General features: G+C 56.6%; 7 protein-coding genes across 7 annotated transcripts; 4 read left to right on the plus strand and 3 right to left on the minus strand.

The window, feature by feature from the left end:
- Nucleotides 1-214: 214 nt before the first annotated feature.
- CPAR01_09031 (Cwf15/Cwc15 cell cycle control protein) lies at nucleotides 215-1,100 on the plus strand (the record flags this gene model as incomplete). The annotated part of the gene is made up of 3 exons (XM_060493297.1): nucleotides 215-247; nucleotides 309-944; nucleotides 1,047-1,100. 3 exons carry the CDS (start codon nucleotides 215-217, stop codon nucleotides 1,098-1,100), a joined length of 723 nt encoding a protein of 240 aa, XP_060347427.1.
- A 976-nt stretch (nucleotides 1,101-2,076) lies between these two features.
- On the plus strand, nucleotides 2,077-2,829 carry CPAR01_09032 (short-chain dehydrogenase; the record flags this gene model as incomplete). Its single annotated transcript, XM_060493298.1, has 1 exon — nucleotides 2,077-2,829. One exon carries the CDS (start codon nucleotides 2,077-2,079, stop codon nucleotides 2,827-2,829), a length of 753 nt encoding a protein of 250 aa, XP_060347428.1.
- A 607-nt stretch (nucleotides 2,830-3,436) lies between these two features.
- Nucleotides 3,437-4,513, plus strand: CPAR01_09033 (uncharacterized protein; the record flags this gene model as incomplete). The annotated part of the gene is made up of 1 exon (XM_060493299.1): nucleotides 3,437-4,513. One exon carries the CDS (start codon nucleotides 3,437-3,439, stop codon nucleotides 4,511-4,513), a length of 1,077 nt encoding a protein of 358 aa, XP_060347429.1.
- A 667-nt stretch (nucleotides 4,514-5,180) lies between these two features.
- Nucleotides 5,181-8,274, minus strand: CPAR01_09034 (pre-mRNA-splicing factor 38B; the record flags this gene model as incomplete). Its single annotated transcript, XM_060493300.1, has 4 exons — nucleotides 5,181-7,207; nucleotides 7,260-7,581; nucleotides 7,636-7,997; nucleotides 8,052-8,274. 4 exons carry the CDS (start codon nucleotides 8,272-8,274, stop codon nucleotides 5,181-5,183), a joined length of 2,934 nt encoding a protein of 977 aa, XP_060347430.1.
- Nucleotides 8,275-9,256: 982 nt separating this feature from the next.
- CPAR01_09035 (Ras family protein) lies at nucleotides 9,257-10,119 on the minus strand (the record flags this gene model as incomplete). The annotated part of the gene is made up of 3 exons (XM_060493301.1): nucleotides 9,257-9,828; nucleotides 9,921-9,984; nucleotides 10,042-10,119. 3 exons carry the CDS (start codon nucleotides 10,117-10,119, stop codon nucleotides 9,257-9,259), a joined length of 714 nt encoding a protein of 237 aa, XP_060347431.1.
- A 596-nt stretch (nucleotides 10,120-10,715) lies between these two features.
- Nucleotides 10,716-12,910, plus strand: CPAR01_09036 (KRI1-like family protein; the record flags this gene model as incomplete). The annotated part of the gene is made up of 2 exons (XM_060493302.1): nucleotides 10,716-10,887; nucleotides 10,962-12,910. The coding sequence occupies 2 exons, from the start codon at nucleotides 10,716-10,718 to the stop codon at nucleotides 12,908-12,910; spliced, it is 2,121 nt and encodes a 706-aa protein (XP_060347432.1).
- Nucleotides 12,911-13,391: 481 nt separating this feature from the next.
- On the minus strand, nucleotides 13,392-16,761 carry CPAR01_09037 (fungal specific transcription factor domain-containing protein; the record flags this gene model as incomplete). The annotated part of the gene is made up of 2 exons (XM_060493303.1): nucleotides 13,392-15,531; nucleotides 15,590-16,761. The coding sequence occupies 2 exons, from the start codon at nucleotides 16,759-16,761 to the stop codon at nucleotides 13,392-13,394; spliced, it is 3,312 nt and encodes a 1,103-aa protein (XP_060347433.1).
- Nucleotides 16,762-17,141: the final 380 nt, after the last annotated feature.

Consider the following 17,141-nt stretch of genomic DNA (forward strand, 5'->3'; position numbering starts at 1 on the left):
TCGCATTGGTGGGGCGCTTGCAAAAATTCTGCCGGGCGGTCGAAGCCTTAAAGTGTTGCCTCCCCTGCAGCGGGACCCACTCAGCCAGCTGCGCGCCGTCGCATGCATTTGCTGGGGGGACCAAACGTCGATTGTCAATCTGCAGATTAACACCTTCAGCCTCCTTCAACATCCACCAATCTTCAATTCTCACAACCCGTCGCAACCTGCCAAGATGACCACCGCCCATCGTCCCACCTTCGATCCGGTACGTTCTTTATTATGTTTTTCCCACTACCATCATTATCCTTACTAACAATTCATACTAGGCCAGAGGCAAAGAAGCTCTCCGCGGCCCGGCCTACCACCAACGCCTCCTCCCAGCGCACACCCAACTCAAGTTCCGCCAAGCAGGCCAGGGCGGCAACGCGGACGAAGAATCTAGCGACCTCAGAGCCGAGCTCCTCGCCGCCGAGGCTGCCCACTTTGCCAAAAAGAACGGCGGCGCGCCTCCCCCGTCCGCAGACGACGATGCCGACGCGCCCTCGGGCGGCGTAAAGCGTGCCCTCGAGGCCGGGTCGCAAGCAGACGCAGAAGAGGACTTTGAAGCGAAGCGGAGGAGGATATTAGAAGAGTCGCGGGATGTTGATGCATCTTCAGACGAGGAAGGGGACGAAGAGGACGATGACGACGACGACGATAGTGACGAGGACAGCGACGACGAGGAGGCGGAGCTGCAGCGCGAGATGGAGAAGATTCGACGCGAGAGGGCGGAGAAGAGGGAGAAAGAAGAGAGGGAGAGGGCTAAGGTCGAGGAGGAGGCGCGGGAGAGGGACATTGCGCTGGGTAACCCACTGTTGAATAAGCCTGATTTCAACATGAAGAGGCGGTGGGACGACGATGTCGTTTTCAAGAACCAGGCGAGGGGAACGGAGGAGAAGGGCAAGGGCAAGGAGTTTGTCAACGTGAGTATTTACCCCCCCCCCCCCCTTCCGCTCTTGGTCCAAGCACACCTATAATGGGTGAGCGCAATTGGTGTAATGATGGGATTGCTGACTTGCGTATAGGATCTCCTGCGCTCCGACTTCCACAAGCGGTTTATGAGCAAGTATGTTAGATAGATACCCACCGCCGATTATAGTGGCAAATGCGGCTCTTTTTCTTCTACCCTTTTGATCGATGGAACCGGTTACGAGACGCTACGAAGGCAATGAATAGGACGGTGCTCGAGTTGCCTGGCGAGGCCCATCGAGTCCATCCTTGGCCCCAGTATGGACTGGACGCAACAGAGGTTGCTCATTCATAAGCGTCCAGCCAAGATATTCCGTGTCGCCTCGTCATGTATGTCACCTAGGATCGACCAACGGACACAACGTCAACGTTCTCACTTCAGAGGTCACCATTATTGGTTATCTATCTTGACACCCATGCCTAGGCACACTACAGATTTTGCAACTTTTGGTTCACAGCACACTTGAGGTATATCCCGCGATCATGTGCCCGATTCCAATCTCAACTACATTGGATTCTTTCTAAAGTGTGATGTTTCTCACTTGCGAATTACGTCCAGCGCCAATTGGAATCGCCGGCATCTTGCCCCTGAGCGGGCCGCACAAGTGGATCGAGCCCGGATGGATAGTTGTGAGACTCCGTCCGGTACCCATGGTCTTGGCTCCGACGGCGAAGGGTCATCCGGGAAGACTACTAGACCCAACGTATATAAAAGCGGTTCTCGGTTTCGGTTTCCGTGTACAGAGAAGCCTATTCAATCATTTTTCTTCGGTCCAACGATGCCAAGCGGGCAGAGCATTAAAAAGAGCTTTCGGAACGCCTGCTTATCGGATGATTGCTTGGAATAGGAGCTCTTCTCGATAGGTCAAATGCGTCAAGACCGTGCATCTAGCTTGAGGCTTACCGCTGGAGGCTGGTGAGACGTTGATTCTCAATTCTACTTACTTTCCTCTATGCAGAAATACCATTATGATTCATTCGAGCTCATTCCCAAGTATCACGATACTTCTAGATATGAAGAACATGACACATGAAAGGCGATGAGCATCATCACGCTCACATCGCATCACCAAATAGCCCAGCAACATGAACCCCCAGACAGTCGCACTCATCACAGGAGCCAAGGGCGGCATCGGCCGCGCCTCTGTCGATATCCTAGCTTCCGCTCACCACTACCACGTCATCATCGGGTCTCGTAGTCTCAAAGCAGGCCAAGAGGTAGCCGACTCCCTCACGTCTCGCGGCCTATCCGCGTCCGCCATCCAACTCGATCTCACATCCGACAACGACATCCTTGCAGCGGCCGCCTCCATCTCCGAAACCTTTGGGAAGCTCGACGTCCTCGTCGACAATGCCGGCGCGAACTTTAACATGAACGACAGCCTCTCACTGCGGGACCAGTGGACGTCCACCTTCGCCACAAACGTCGTCGGCACCGCCGTTCTGACCGACGCGCTCCTCCCGCTCCTCCGCAAGGCCCGGTTCCCGCGCATCGTCCTCGTCAGTTCTACCAAGGGGTCCATGGCTGCCGCCCTGGACGGGAGCGCGGGGTTCTACGACGTCGCGGCCAAGGCGTACGACGCCAGCAAGGCTGCGGTCAATATGTTGGCCGTCAGCTATGCCAGGTTGTTGAAGGGCGACGGGGGCGTTGCAAATGCCGTGTGCCCGGGGCTGATTGAGACGAAGCTGACGGCGTTTATGGGGAAGGATCTGCTGGCTAGCCATGGCGCTGCTTCGACTGAGTTGGGGGCGAAGAGGATTGTGGAGATGGCTACGCTGGAGGAGGGGAGTGCTGTTTCGGGAACCTTTTCAGACAGAGATGGGGTTGTGCCTTGGTGAGCGCTGACGACATTGTGGTGTTGTGCTTGGAACTGTAGGCAAGCTCGCCCTTGCAACAGTCATATCTGAGGATTTGAAGGCTCGAGCTAGATGCTAGGCGTGTGACAGCCCGCCCATTCTGACAGAAATAGCTTAAAGATCTGGAGATTGGAAAGAATACAAGAAAGGCTGGCATGGGACTTTCCATGCCTAACTTACCAAGTGCTTCATCTCTCGTTCCTGCCGCGCCAGCTATGTCAAACTACGATGGCCTCATATTGGGAAGGGTCGCGAGTATGCAATGGTCGTTCCTGAGACTTACATGAGGTAGGTAATGCCCACGGAGTTTCCAATGGTAAGACTATAGGCCGACTGAAAACTTGACCGGCAAGTTCTGAAATAGAAATGCCATCTCTGTTCCTCTCCCAACATAATCCCCTTTTACTGCTTTTCTCTTGACAACTGCCCAAACAACCCAACTCATCTCTGCCTCTTTCAAATTAACCAGAAAATACATTATTCAAAGCCATCACAAACATACATCATGTCAGTCCCACCCAGCTATTCCGCGTCCACGAGAACTTCGGACACCCGATGGACCCCAGTCGAAAACTAGGAAGTGTACACCATGAGACGTCCACGCGATGGTGCTCGATTCATCATCCGATGCTTGGAACACCGAGAAATTGAATGTGTTGACTGCCCGCAGCCCCGCGACGCCCACGCAGCGGAGTACCTCAGATCTCTGAGGCCTATGCCCCGGCCGCCGAGGGAAGGGCCAAGCGATACCGATCTCGCACGCGCACGACGGCCGATCTACTTTTTCTACTCCGGGCGACGTCCAGAACTCGGAGACCCCTACGTGTCTAACAATAATGACGACGCGCTGAGTGATATCGAAGGAGAGCTTGATTTCCCCATGTCAGATGACGATTCTTCAGATTGGAGCCTCAACAGCTGTCCGGGACTATCTGATGGTTCCTCTGCCGATCACGAACTCAGTCCGAAAATGCAAATCAGCCCAATATTGGATTGTCCGAGCATTCAGTATCCGGAGTTCGAGTACCCAGAGAGGCCATACCAGTCGGCTGATAGACGACTTGCAAAGCGGTTTATCAACATTCATGACCACACGGACTTTCTCATTTATATCCAAGGCCTCTGTCGTCCAGAGACCCGGACTGGCAGCTGGGCATACATCTTCAAGCCCTACCATCTCGGAGGAGCCGTGACTGGACGCCTGGAGAGATTGGGCCCATACGGCGACCTTCGCACGCCTGTGAGGCACAGAGCCGAGCTTCGCGCAGCCCTCGCGGCACTGACGATACCCGCCGACTTCAGACACGGCTTCAGATCACTCACAATTGCGACCACTCGCGCCTGGCTTGTAGAAGACGGGGAGCTGTTGGTTGAACAGGCATGGGACGAAATGAGTGAAGCAGGATCCAACCCTCTGCCGGGCTGGGCAGAGGCTCGCCACACCCCAGAATTTGCACACGTATCCGACGGAGACCTTTGGTTTGCCATGAAACGACAGATTCAAACTCTCTATTCGATTGATGACCCTCAAAATGCGGTGACTGTTCAGTTTCGCCTGATCAATTTCGACTTCAATAGAGATTGCCAAGGAGAGGCCTTGGGGGCTCTCGAAAATCCTCGGCGACCATATCGCTTCAGGGAGCCCAAGCCCAAGCAGGAGTTGTAATAGAACAGTAATCACATGTACTTTACACAGCATACATACGACCGGTGACAGGCGTTGGAAAGCATCGTGGGAATGGAAGTAGGGGTGGACGACTGGCGCAAGGAGAAGGGGTTTCTTGAGCTGATTTCGCTATTCCGGTGGTTCCTCAATAGGTAGCTTCAATGAACACCCGTTTCACTTGCAACACATTTCACGAGAACTTCACCACAGTTACTAAAGAGAGGATTCATCATGTCAAAGAGCTGTTTTGAGACTCTATAACGGCCCATGCCGGCTACTGAAGCGTAATAAGTCTACCTTTTGTGTGGTCCCACAACTCGCCATCACCCCTTCCTCCCTTTTGCTCTTTTGCACCTCCATTTCTTCGGAGTGAGTCTTTCCTCATAACGGAAAGAAGGAATTCGCCAACAAGGGCCAATTGATCCGGGATAATAGTCAGAAGAGCGAAACCCGACTCGCGATACTGGAGTCTTCCCTTCAAACCTTTGAGCAGGAGTAAACTTCTTCTCCTTGCTCAGTAGTGATCGGCGCGATTATCCGCCCTCCGAGACCTGGTAGGTCGAACATTGTGCCGACCAAGCCTGCCAACCGTCTCCTCCGTCGCACGCGAACCAGTAGCACCATCAGCACCACCACCGGCACCAGCACGAGGCCGACCGCCAGGCTTCTAGCCCCAACGACTGCCCTCGCGCTCAGCTTCCATGCGACGCATCCGCTCCTCCTCCTCGTCGATGCTAATAGCCTCGCTGCGGCGTCCCTTCCGCCGACTTCGCTTGCCGTCGTCACCTCCTCCTCCTCCGCTACTCTCGTCCCTGCTGCGTTTCGCGCCCGCCAGGCCCGCAAGTCCAGCCATGCGCTGCGTCTCCTTCAGCAGACGCTCGCGATTCCGTGCCTCGCGCTCCAGGGCGTGAGCATCTTTCGTGGGGACGCTGGGCGCGGACTTGCTGTTGACCGAGGCCTGGGAGTCTCGGCGTCCGCCGCCGTCCTGTCTGTCGGACGACCTGCCGGACTTTGAGCCCACGCCCTTGATCTCGAGACCGGAGCCACCGCTACGAGGGCCGGTGGGCGGGTTGAACTCCCTGTCAACGGGTGTGGGCGGCTCCGCTGATTGCTTCCGGCTGCTGCGGTGACGGTGTTCTCGGTCCCTATGCTTGTCGCGCTTCCGATCCTTCTCGCGGTCGCGGTCCTTGCGGTCTCGATCACGATCGTAGTCGCGATCACGCTCTCGTTCCCGATCCCTGTCCCGATCTCCTCGGTCTCGGTCGCGGTCCCTCTCTCTGTGCGAGCGGTGGCTGGACTTTCTATGGTAGTCGTCGTAGTCGTCGTCCCGGTGCTTGTTGTCCTTCTCCCGATCACGGCGCTTCTCATCGCGGTCTCTGCGGCTCCTATGGCTAGACCGCTTCGAGTCGCTGGGCGACGCCGACCTGGACCTCTCTTCGTGCCCGTCGTCTCTGGAACGGGACTTGACGTCGTCTTCGTCATTGTATGAGGTGTGCTTTCTGCTCTTATGCTTCCTGCGACGATACTCATCGTCTCGATCGTCAACGACAGATCTCGATTCCGAACGTCTACGCCGGCGCCGGTGGCGGTCGCCGCGGTCACGATCCCGATCTCGGTCGCCGCCGCCGCGCTCGCTCTTACGCTCGCGACTCTGGTCTCTGCTGCGTGAAGGTGAGCGTGAGTAGTCTCGTTCTCTTGCGCCGTGATCTCTCTCCGACCTGACGTCAGGTTCTCTCTCACGATCACGACTCGCATCTCGGCGACGGCTCCTGTCCTTATCCTTGGTGCGCGTCGACGAGTTACTTCTGGATCGCTGCTGCTGCTGTTGCTGCTGTTGGTCCACGACGGGACTCTGAATTGCGAGTGCGTCCACCGACGACTGTCGGCCTCTCTCATCAGGGACAACGTATCCTCGCGCTCGCAAGGTGTGTAAACTTGTATTCGGCAAGCCCTGACGCATAGCCTTGGGACCTGTCGGAGCATTTATAGGAACATCAGGAGCTGCAGGCGCGAATCCTTGAGGACCATAACCTCCCAGCATGCCGTTCCCGTTGTACGCAGAGTAGTCACCTGATGCCTGTGCCATGTCTGTATTCATAGCGTTCTCCTGATCCGCCTGGCCCTGCTCGTCCCCGCCTTCATCCGCGGGTCTGGACCCGCCACCGTTCTCTGCGTTGTCGCCGCCTCCTGCATTGGAAGTCGCGTCTTGGTCATTTGGGCGCTCGCGGCCAAACTCGTCAACATTTCCTGCGGCGCGGGTTCCATCCTCGGACCCCTGGCCGTACATGTTGTTTCCATACTGTTGTTGCGCGTGGCTCTGGTCACCATAGCCGCCATACTGTTGGTATCCGCCTCGACCATAGCCACCGTTGTAAAAGCCGCGTCCCCTTCCTCGTCCACGGTTGCCGTAATTGTTGCGGCGGTAATCATTGAATTGGTGACCATAATTACCTTGATTGTACCCTGACTGGAATCCTGAGTTATAGTTGCCATAGTCACCAGATCCCATGCCAGCAGCATTAGCAGAATTGAAATTATCTTGGCCGAAATTCCATGACTGTTGCCCGTTCCAGTTATTGGAGCCTGAGCCGAAACCACCGTTGAAGCCTCCCATGCCCATGCCTTGAGCACCATAGCCGCCGTTCATGTACATGTTCTGCATCGCCATTGGGTCCATACCCATTCCTGGCATACCTGGTGTGGTTAGCCTCAGCCAGTGACGTGGGAAAGTGGAGGGATGGCTTACCCATCATTGGAAAGTTGCCAAACGAGTTGGAGCCCATGCCGTTCTGCATGGCCATCATCATCTGCATTTGATTGAAGTCACCGTTCCCAGTGAAGTTCATATTCTGAAAGTTGCCTCCGTTCATTCCGTTGAAATTGGCGTTGCCGCTCGCATTCGCGTCGTCGCCCTCTGCGCCGTCGTTATCCGCAGCACCCTCTTCCTCCTGAGGTCTCGCTAATTTGCTGCCATCGGCCGCGGTCTCATCGCCCGTGATGATGACCGTCTCGTCATCGTCGTCTTCTCCCTTAGAGATGGTGGGCTCTTCGTCATGGTTAGGCGCATCCTGACCGGTTGGTTAGCAAAACATCATACTGACAGGGTCGTCATCAAAACCAACGTTTTGGTCTTGTGCCGCGTTGGCGTCTGCATCCGCAACATCGGCCGTGCTGGCATCTCCGATTGGCGCAGGTTGGGCAACGGCGCTCTCCTCGCGTTCGTCGGGGATCGCAGCAGGTTGTGAAGGTGTATCGGCGGCTGGGGTCTCATCGGGGCCAGCGATCTGCGCATTCGGCTTCGCATCGATTGGAGTAGGGGGCGCCGAGTCCTTTGCACTCTTCGATCGGGCTTCGTCGCGCTTCTTCTCTTGGGTTCGGATAAAAACCTTGATCGTGGTTCGGAGCGACTTGAGCGGCGTGCAGTCGTCGGCGGACACGGGTGAATGCTCGCAAACGGGGCAGGATGATGGGAGAGAACTTTGGCCTGGAAAGATTGGTCAGAAGCTGCACATGGAGACGAAGGTGAGAGCCATATGACTGACAAGTCTCACAGATGGCTTGCTCGCAGCAGGGAAGGCGGAAAGCGTTGACAGCGGGCTTGCTACAGCTGGCGCATCGCAGCTTAATCGGAATGTCGTCGGGCGCAAGTGAGCTAGAGAGACAAGGTTAGCATTGCGATTGAGACGAATTGCAGTCGAGAAAAGGGAGCGGGAGACTTGCTTGATGAGCTCGACCTGGGCCGGGGTGAGGTGGACAGCCATGCTGTCGTCGTTGTGGAGGAAAAGGAATATCAAGAAGAGAGATACATGGGCGAAGGAGGGGTCTGGGAAAGTACAACAATAAAAGATGGCCGCGTCACCGCTGACCTGGTATTAGGACGAAGAAATAAGGAATGGAGACGGTTTCAGCGTGTCGCGCGAGACGCTGTCATGACGGACGGTTGCTTGTCGTTGAGCTTGTTTGCGCAAAGAAGCAGGTGGTCGTGAAAAAGATTCTGAAGTGACGGAGCAGTTTGAGGTGGACGAGGCGCGGGAAGGGCCAGAAAAAGAGTGGGACGCGTGGGCGGTGACTGACCAACCAGGTGCGCTCATTCACCTTCCCCGGCCTGCTGATTTTACAGTGTTTTACAGCACCTTGGTCTGTACCTTGTCTGCTTGATCCAGCCACCAGGTCTGCTGTGCAGCGTTGGTCTGCCCACTGCCTGATCGGTCGGTGCATTACTCGCCCACTGGCCAATTGCACCAATGCATCCGGCACTCTAGGAATGGCAGCATGGGGTGATGCAAATCCCTGGTCATTATCATCAACGCCTCGGAGCATCCAAAGCGTCCAGAGGGTGCCGTAAATCTTCTTGAACGTATGAAATTCCGTCTACATAGTGCACTACGAAGCATCAGCTCCCAACCGATCCGCGATCCTTCCCAATGTCTTCTTCTGCGAACTTTGCCAGCACAAATAGAACCATTGTACACCACGACGGAGGAGTCGGCGTGTGAAGTGGTGCAAAGCGACTGTGTCTGATTTTCGACTCATGACGAACTTCCCATTTACTGCCGGATGGACGCTCCCATAAATGAAACCCTATAGCAGAAATGCAGCGCATAAAAACTGATCGACTCCAAAATGATGAAGGGGGAGGTTGGGAAAACGGCCCAAAAAAAAGGAATCCCTCCTTTGCAAAAAAACGATAATCATCCTTTCTCGAGATGTTACACAAACACGCAATTTCCCCATTCTACAACTTTAACAGGCACACCCCTCCTTCGCCGCCGCATCCCTCGAGCCCGTGAGGTTGACCCGTTGCTGGTCCTCTGCGCCGCGGCTCACGGCGTGCGATGCACCCGGACCCCGCGCGCTCTTCAACGACGTCTCGGGGATGGCGTTGGCGATGGCCGTGAACACCTCGGTGACGTTGTGGCCCGTCTTGGCACTGGTCTCGAAGAAGAGCAGGCTCTCCTCCTCGGCATACGTCTTGGCCTCCTCCATCGAAACCTTCCTAGCGTCGCCAGAGTCCTCTCCGTCGGCCTCCTCGTTGTCGCCGGCGGATCCGGTCTCGGCGTCGTTTGTCAGATCGAGCTTGTTGCCGACGAGGGCGATGACGATGCCCGGAGAGGCCTGTCGTTGAAGTTCCGCCACCCAGTGCTTGGCCTTGACGAGTGAGGTGGGCTTCGTGAGGTCGTAGACGACGAGGGCGGCCTGGGCGTTGCGATAGTACATGGGCGCCAGCGAGGCGAAGCGCTCCTGGCCGGCGGTATCCCAGATCTCGAACTTGATTGTCCGGGTCGGAAGGTTGCACTTTTGTGTTAAGAAGGCGGCTGCAAGGGGGCGAGAGGAGTGGACAGGTTAGCTCTTTTTCGCTCTCAAACAGACTGGTCTTGTCTGCGATGGCAACGGCAGCGGTTCGTACCTCCGATGGTGGGCTCCTTATTTTCCTGGAAATCGTTGTTGACGAAGCGCAAGACAAGCGACGACTGCGATACTGTTTAGTAAGGAGCTCTGATGTTGGGTTCGGATGGTGGTGGCCGCACCTTTCCTACGGCAGCTTCACCGAGCAGGACCAGCTTGACGCTGCTGCTCGGCTTCGGGGCACCGCCGGATCCGTCCATCTTGTTCTCGGTAGTTTAGGTCGATAACGACAGCCGGGTACGTTTTTTCTTTCAAAGTGTTCTTGCGATTCGAACCGTGGGGAAATGATGCCAAGTTTCGGTTCGGATGGAATCAGGGACGCACGAAAGTTGTAAGTTGCTGCCTTCGCGATGGGTGTGGGGGTGGTTGGATGGTTTTCGTAGCGGTAGGTAGGACAGCAGCTTGGTCACTGAAACGACGGGTGTGGTGAGGCGCAACAATGACGAAGCGCCCCCCGGCACCGCTGGCCAATGCTCTCTCCCTCGCGCCTTCAGCTTCACCTGGCACGCCTGGCAGTAAGGTAACCTGAGTTAGAGGGGCGGCGGAGAATCGATACGCCGGTGTCCGCATCCATGGGCAGGCCCCACCAAGATTCCCACCCTGTGCAGGGGTCCTTCAAACAGCCTGCAGCAGCTTGCTGGGCTAAGCGGCAGAAAAAAAAAAGTTGCTTGACCACCTTTGAGATCTTCGATTGGAGGGACCCATCCCGCGGCTTGCAAGATTTCACTTACTACCCATTTGCGACGGAGTGTTTTGCACATAGACTTCCTATACCAGGGGAAGCAACTTTGTCAAGATGGCACCGGAAACCAAGAAGGACAAGGCTCCTAAGAAGGTCAACCTGTTGGACGACAGCGACTCGGACAGCGAAGATGGAGGGGCAGACATCGCGGCGCCGACGCTGAAGGTCAACGAGGAGTACGCCAAGCGCTTCGAGCACAACAAGAAGCGCGAGGAGATGCACAGACGTAGGTTCAACCCAATTGGTTTTATTTCCGGGAATTCATGAGGGCATTTTTTAACAATGGCGGCCATCACACAGTCGAGGAAAAGTTCAAGAAGCCCGGCAAAGGCAAGCAGGCCGACAACGACGACTCTGACGGCGACTCGTCCTCCTCAGACGAGACCGAAGACGAAGACGGCTTTCTCGCGACGGAGGACCTGGACGCCCAGATCTCCGCCACCCTCAGCGCGATCAAGAACAAGGACCCCCGCGTCCTCGACAAGAACTTTTCCTTCTTCCCAGAGGCCGCCGCCGGCGCCGCGAGTGGTGAGGCCACGCCCTCCAAGACGAAGAAGGAGAAGCCCATGTTCCTCAAGGACTACCACCGCGAAAAGATCCTCGCAGGCGGCGTCGGCGCCTCGGACGACGAGGACGACGACGCACCCGCCCCGCCGCAGACGTACAACCAGGAGCAGGACGCCCTCAAGAAGTCCATCATCTCGGAGATCAACAAGGCGGCCGACGGCGGCTCCTCCGACGACGAGGAGGACGAGGACTTTGTCAAGCGGAAACCGGGACAAAAGGTCGCCAAGATTGCAGACGGCCCCGCCGTCGACGGCGTGCACCCGGCCCGCGCGGCGCAGGTGAACAAGAAGACCAAGAAGCAAATCACCGAAGACGACATCAAGAACGCCGACCGCGACCCGGAGCTCTTCTTGTCAAACTTCATGGCGGCCCGCGCCTGGACCGAGGGCGGCGAGCACAACTGGAAGGCCTTCGACTCGGATGAGGGCGAGGGCGACGAGGGCGAGCTCTACGACAAGTTCGAGGAGGCCTACAACCTACGCTTCGAGGACCCTGCCAAATCAAACGCCGCGCTCAAGACGTACTCGCGTGAGATTGTCAGCGCCCGCTCCGTCCGCAAAGAGGCGGCCACGTCGCGCCGCAAGCAGCGCGACGCCGAGCGCGAGAAGAAGGAGGCCGAGAAGGCGGAGCGCAAAGAAGAGAAAGCCAGGCTGCGCAGGCTCAAGCTCGAGGAGGCCGAGGAGAAGCTCAAGAAGATCAAGCACGCTGCCGGGTTGCGGGGCGAGGAGCTCAAGGACGACGAGTGGTTGCGCTTCCTGAACGACGCGTGGGACGACGACCGGTGGGAGAGCGAGATGAAGCGCCGGTTCGGCGAGGAGTACTACGCCGAGGTCGAGGGCGGCGCCGAGTCGGACGACGAGGAGGATGCGCCGGAAGGCGGCAAGACGAAGAAGAAGAACAAGCCCAGGAAGCCCAAGTGGGACGACGACATCGACATCAACGACATCATCCCCGACTTCAAGGATGACACGGAAAACCCGCAAATCACACTCTCAGACGACGAAGGAGCAGCAGCAGCAGCAGCCGAAGACGACGACTCAGCCTCAGACTCGGACTCCCGCCCCTCCAAAAAGCGCAAAACCACAAAAGACCTCAAAAAAGACCGCCTCTCGGCCAAGAAAGCAGCAAAGCTCCAGCGCGCCAAACTCGAAGCCCTCGTCGACGCCAAGATGGACCTCGACGCCGCCGACATCCCCGGCTCCTCGTCCCTCCACAAATCCGCCACCGAAGCCGCGGCCGCCAACGAGGTCCCCGCCTTCCGCTACCGCGAGACCTCCCCGCAGGCCTTCGGCATGACGGCCCGCGACATCCTCCTCGCGCCCTCGGACGCGGCGCTCAACAGCTTCGCCGGCCTCAAGAAGCTCGCCACCTTCCGCGACCAGGAGAAGAAGCGCAAGGACAAGAAGCGGCTGGGCAAGAAGGCGAGGCTCAGGCAGTGGCGGCGGGAGCATTTCGGGGAGGAGTTTGAGAGGACGGGACCGACGTTCGGGTTGGAGGACGTGGAGATCAAGGAGAAGAAGGGGCGCAAGAGGGGTGCGAAGCGCGCCGCGCAGGAGAAGCGCGAGGGTGGTGGAGTGGGAGACGAGGACGTCGAGGATGGCGGTGCTGCGCTTGATGGTGGGAAGAAGCGGAAGAGGTCTAGGGGGAAGAAGAAGGCTGATGAGAGTATTGCCGCGGAGTGAGTAAAGAAGAGGAAGAAACTTGTGGTGTTGTTTAATGTCGTTGTTTGCATAGAAAGGATTCGTTCGGGTATAGAAAAGAGAAAAGTAGTAGTTCATTTAGACCACAACGATACCATGTACAGATTTGGATCTCCCGGTTGTAAGTTTCACACCAAAAGTTATCTAGTTGAGGGGGGACATTATAGTTTGCAGATATCTTCCTTGATATTTTGCATTAGGAGTTTCGGTGGTGGTATCTCACAAGAAGAAAATGTGCAAGAATCAATCGCTAGCTAAGACCGCATGAGATTTTGTCTCCTTCCCCCCCCTTCTCCCGTCCATGTTCCCGTGCCATGCCATGCCCATCCGTCTTTTTTTCCCTTCATATACGTCATAAATTTGGAAAAAGAAAATGGAGAAGACGATTCTCCGAGACAAGATGTACAATGCAAAGTTAATACAATGCTTCAGAGGGTTGACAAGACACCTTCTACAACAAAGCTCATCGCGCTCCGTGATGCAACCCGCTGCCAAACATGTTGCCGAACCCGTCAATATTCATACCCATATCCTGCCCGATCTCCGGCGGCTCCATGTTGAACGGCATGAACCACGCCGTCGACGCCTCCTGGCCTCCGAACCCCATACCCTCCCCGTGTCCGTGGCCGGGCCCGCCCATGCCATTGGGACCGCCGCGCGAGGGACGCGAGCGGGCACCGTCTCTGTGCGCTCCCGGTGCGCTGTGGGCGCTACTCGGCATGCCGTCCCAGTCGATGCCGTCAAAGTGGCTCATGTTGCCCTGTTCCATGGAGTACCCGCCAAACACGAGCTGCCGGTCCAGGGGCTGCAAGATGCCGTTCTGTTGATTCATCGACATGTTGAGCAAGTCGGGAGAGAAGAATGACGGTGTGCCCGGGTGGTGGTGCCCGTACTGGCTGACGGCGATGGGACTGATGGGAGATAGGGCGTGGTAGTTGGAGCCTTGCGAATGCGGCACGGTGAGGGGATTGAAGCTGGTCGGTCCGCTTGTCTGGCCGCCGAGCGAGCCTTGTTGCATGCCTCTCTGTTGTTGCATGCGGGCACTCAGTTGCTCTTGCGCCGTGGCAGCAACGTTCTCGGTGGAGAGTGGTTCCAGTTGGCTTCCATCTGCTCGCATGCCCGGAGTGCCGAGTTTCTTCCCGACGAAAGACTTGCGCTTGAGCGGGTTTGGCCTTGACGAATTGCCTTCTGTGCTGCGAGGTGGCGACAAACTCGTAAAGTATTCCTCCACGGTGTGTAATTCTGGCTTCTGCTCCAACACGGCGTCGTCGCCCTTCTCCTTCTTCTTCGTAGATGCTGGGTCGGAAAAGTCGGATTGTGAAACGCCGTGGGGGTATCGGTCGAACCAGTCGCCGTACTGGAAGATGGGGGAAGCCGTTGACGTCTCCTTTGCCGAATTGCCCTGTCTGGCGGCATCGGCGTATGTCCTGTATTGCTCACGGAGGTTCTCAGACATGTAGTGGAACATGCCCCAATACCTCTTCATCTTTGAAAGAAACTTGACATTTGTCGCCAGGTTTCGTTTCGACGCTGCCTCGACAGCAGGATTGCCAGAGAAGATGCCGAGTATGTGGATCGTCCCAGACGAAAAGGCGCAATAGCCGACAAAGGGGGCAGTCACCATGTGAGACTCGGCGTCTTTGAGGACCTCGGAAATCCTGTTGGCGGCTGCAAACGTCTTGTCGCCTGCCTTGGCGACAAACTCCCGAGGAACGCCTTGAGCAGCGGGGCTGTTTGGCGTTGAAACGGCAACTCGGTTGAGGAAGAGAACGTTTTGCTGCATCGCGATGTGGAGGAACAAGAATTGGTTCGCCATCTTTTCCGTATCGTGGAGCGCGACGTTCTCGGGTGAGTAACGAAGAAATTCTGGAAGGTTGTCGAGCAAGTCTTCGGACTGCTGCAGCAACTTGGTGTACTCAGATTCGGGGCTCCAGATGGGATGGGGGTCGAGCTCCTTTCCTCCTTGGTTCAGATAGTTGATGACTCTACCCCAGAGAGAGATGGTCTTGATCATGTGAGCGGCAACGCCCATGTTCTCTTTCGCATCGGCCATTTGACCATCCTCAGCAGACACGGGATGAGGGACCTTGCCCTTCAGGGTTTCCGTCGGGGCTGGCATATCGAGCTGGAAGTATTTTTCTTTGATCGGTAGCGGAATTTCAATCGTCTCTTCCCTCACAAAGGTAGGTCGTTCGGTACCGGAGGAGTTGAACCGGTCCATGAGAAAGCATGCCCACATTGTCCGGCGCCGGATCTCGCGGTCGATGAAACTCAGCTGCGATGCTCCGCTGCGATTCAGGGGATCGTGGTCCAAGTCTTTGTGAAGTTGTAGAGCAAAGGCCATGCGGATTGCTTGGCCTCCTAAAGCCCAGCTCCTACCGCCATGGCACGTCCCAAACTCGTGAAGGCCGAGGATAAGTAGACACGTCAGGATCGTGATGTTAGGCCACTCATATCGCCTGGTGCAGATGTCCCGGGCATGCGACGCCCACTCCTCGCCACGGAGAAAGTTTGGTGATGAGTTGTTGAGTTTCGGGTGGCTGGAAAAGCGGGCGGCTATCGCGCAAACGGACAGTACGAGTACTGGCGGAAGCGTGCCAGCTCTGCGTATTCAAAGTCAGCAGTTGAATCACGAGTACATTCTCACGAGAGAAGACATACCTGAGTTTTCTCATGTAGCTGGGCTTGTGGAGCAGGTGGTATGCTTGGCCGTAAATGTTCTCGAAAAATACCTCGGCTAAATGTTCCTGGATTTCCTTGGACGGAAGTGCATCGAGCCCCTCCAGGAAGAGCTTGTTCTCCTCCGCTTCCTGCGCTTGCAACGACAAGTTCTTGTTTGGCGTTTCAATTCTCGTCTTGGCCGGCGCTTTTGCCCAGTGGTCGAGATCCTGACCAAATGCTTCGTCGGCAACTCGCTTCTTGGAGTTGGCTTTAGCTGCGGGGAGTGATCCCGGAATTGCCGGTTTAACCACGGCTCGGGTCAGCGACACCGCATTGGAGTCTTGCTCGTTTTTCGGCACAATTTTGATGATGCGCTCCTCCATACGCTTCAGTCGCTTGTCCAACATGGCCATGTAGTCGGTCCTGGGCGCGGCTTTCCTGGTTGTCACCTTGTACACACAGGGAATCCGTGATCGAAGGCAATGCTTGCACGCCGGCTTTTCTCCCGAGCATCGAATCTTTTTACGTCGGCATGCGATGCACGCTAGAGGAAGTCGCTTTCGTTCTTTGCCGGCCTTGGTCTTCAACTCGCTCCATGCGGGCGTCTGGTCTGTCTTGTCGTCCTTGGATTTGCCGCCCAGGTCGGACCCGTTGCCGGCGATTTGCGTAGGTAGGCCAAACTCATCGGCACCGGCATCCTCGAGTGGATTGTGCTCGGCGTGGCCGCTGTCCTGGCTGCCATCTTCCGAGGTAATGATGCTATGGCGGCGCTGGTTCATGGCCTGCGCAAAACCGACAGGCATGACTGTTATTGAGTTTTGGCGGCCACCGATGGAGGAGACGGAGGGGCGATGCGAGGTCGGGAACATGTCGGCAGCGTGATCTGGTTCGCCGAGGAACATCATTGCGCTTTGGTCGTCCAGCGGGTTCGGGGGGAAAGAAAAGTCGTCGGCAAAATGGGAGGCATCGACGACGCTGTGGTTCGCGCTGTTGGACCGCATACCGTCATTTGGGGTTCCAGAGGAGAAGGGTTGGTGGGACGCTGAGGAAGTGGTTATATGGGAATGAGCGCCGGGCGAGTCGAGAGCGTGGGCATGAGGGTGCTGCTGCGAATATTCGAGACTGACAGCTCTGAGTTGTTGGCTTTGGAGCTGCTGCAGGCTAGATGACATTGTCCTTTGTCATGCACGAATCAAGGGGATGATCAACGGAGAGGCGACAGTGGAAGAAGACGGTGCCGAGCGAGCTGGCAAGCTGGCTCCCCGCACAACGCCGGCGCTGAGGACGGCGTTCGTCCCTGTCCCTGTTTATGCCTTTGGACCGCGGTCACCGGTGTAAGTGTGAGTTGGAGCAGTGGGGGAAGAGGGTCACAGCGGTCGCAAGGAAGAGGCACCAGGCGGCGGAAAGACTCTGTGGTGATGGCTGGTATTGATGTCGAGGCCGAGGAATAATCAATCAGGTCGCGTGCGCACGTCTTGGCTGTCGGTGATGAAGATGTTGTCGTGCCGTCTAGTGTTCTCGAGAGGATAAGAAGGGGAATGTTCCACAAAGC

The sequence above is a fragment of the Colletotrichum paranaense genome, assembly GCF_030867605.1.
Source record: "Colletotrichum paranaense strain IMI 384185 chromosome Unknown Scaffold_7.1, whole genome shotgun sequence".
Taxonomy (NCBI): Eukaryota; Fungi; Ascomycota; class Sordariomycetes; order Glomerellales; family Glomerellaceae; genus Colletotrichum; species Colletotrichum paranaense.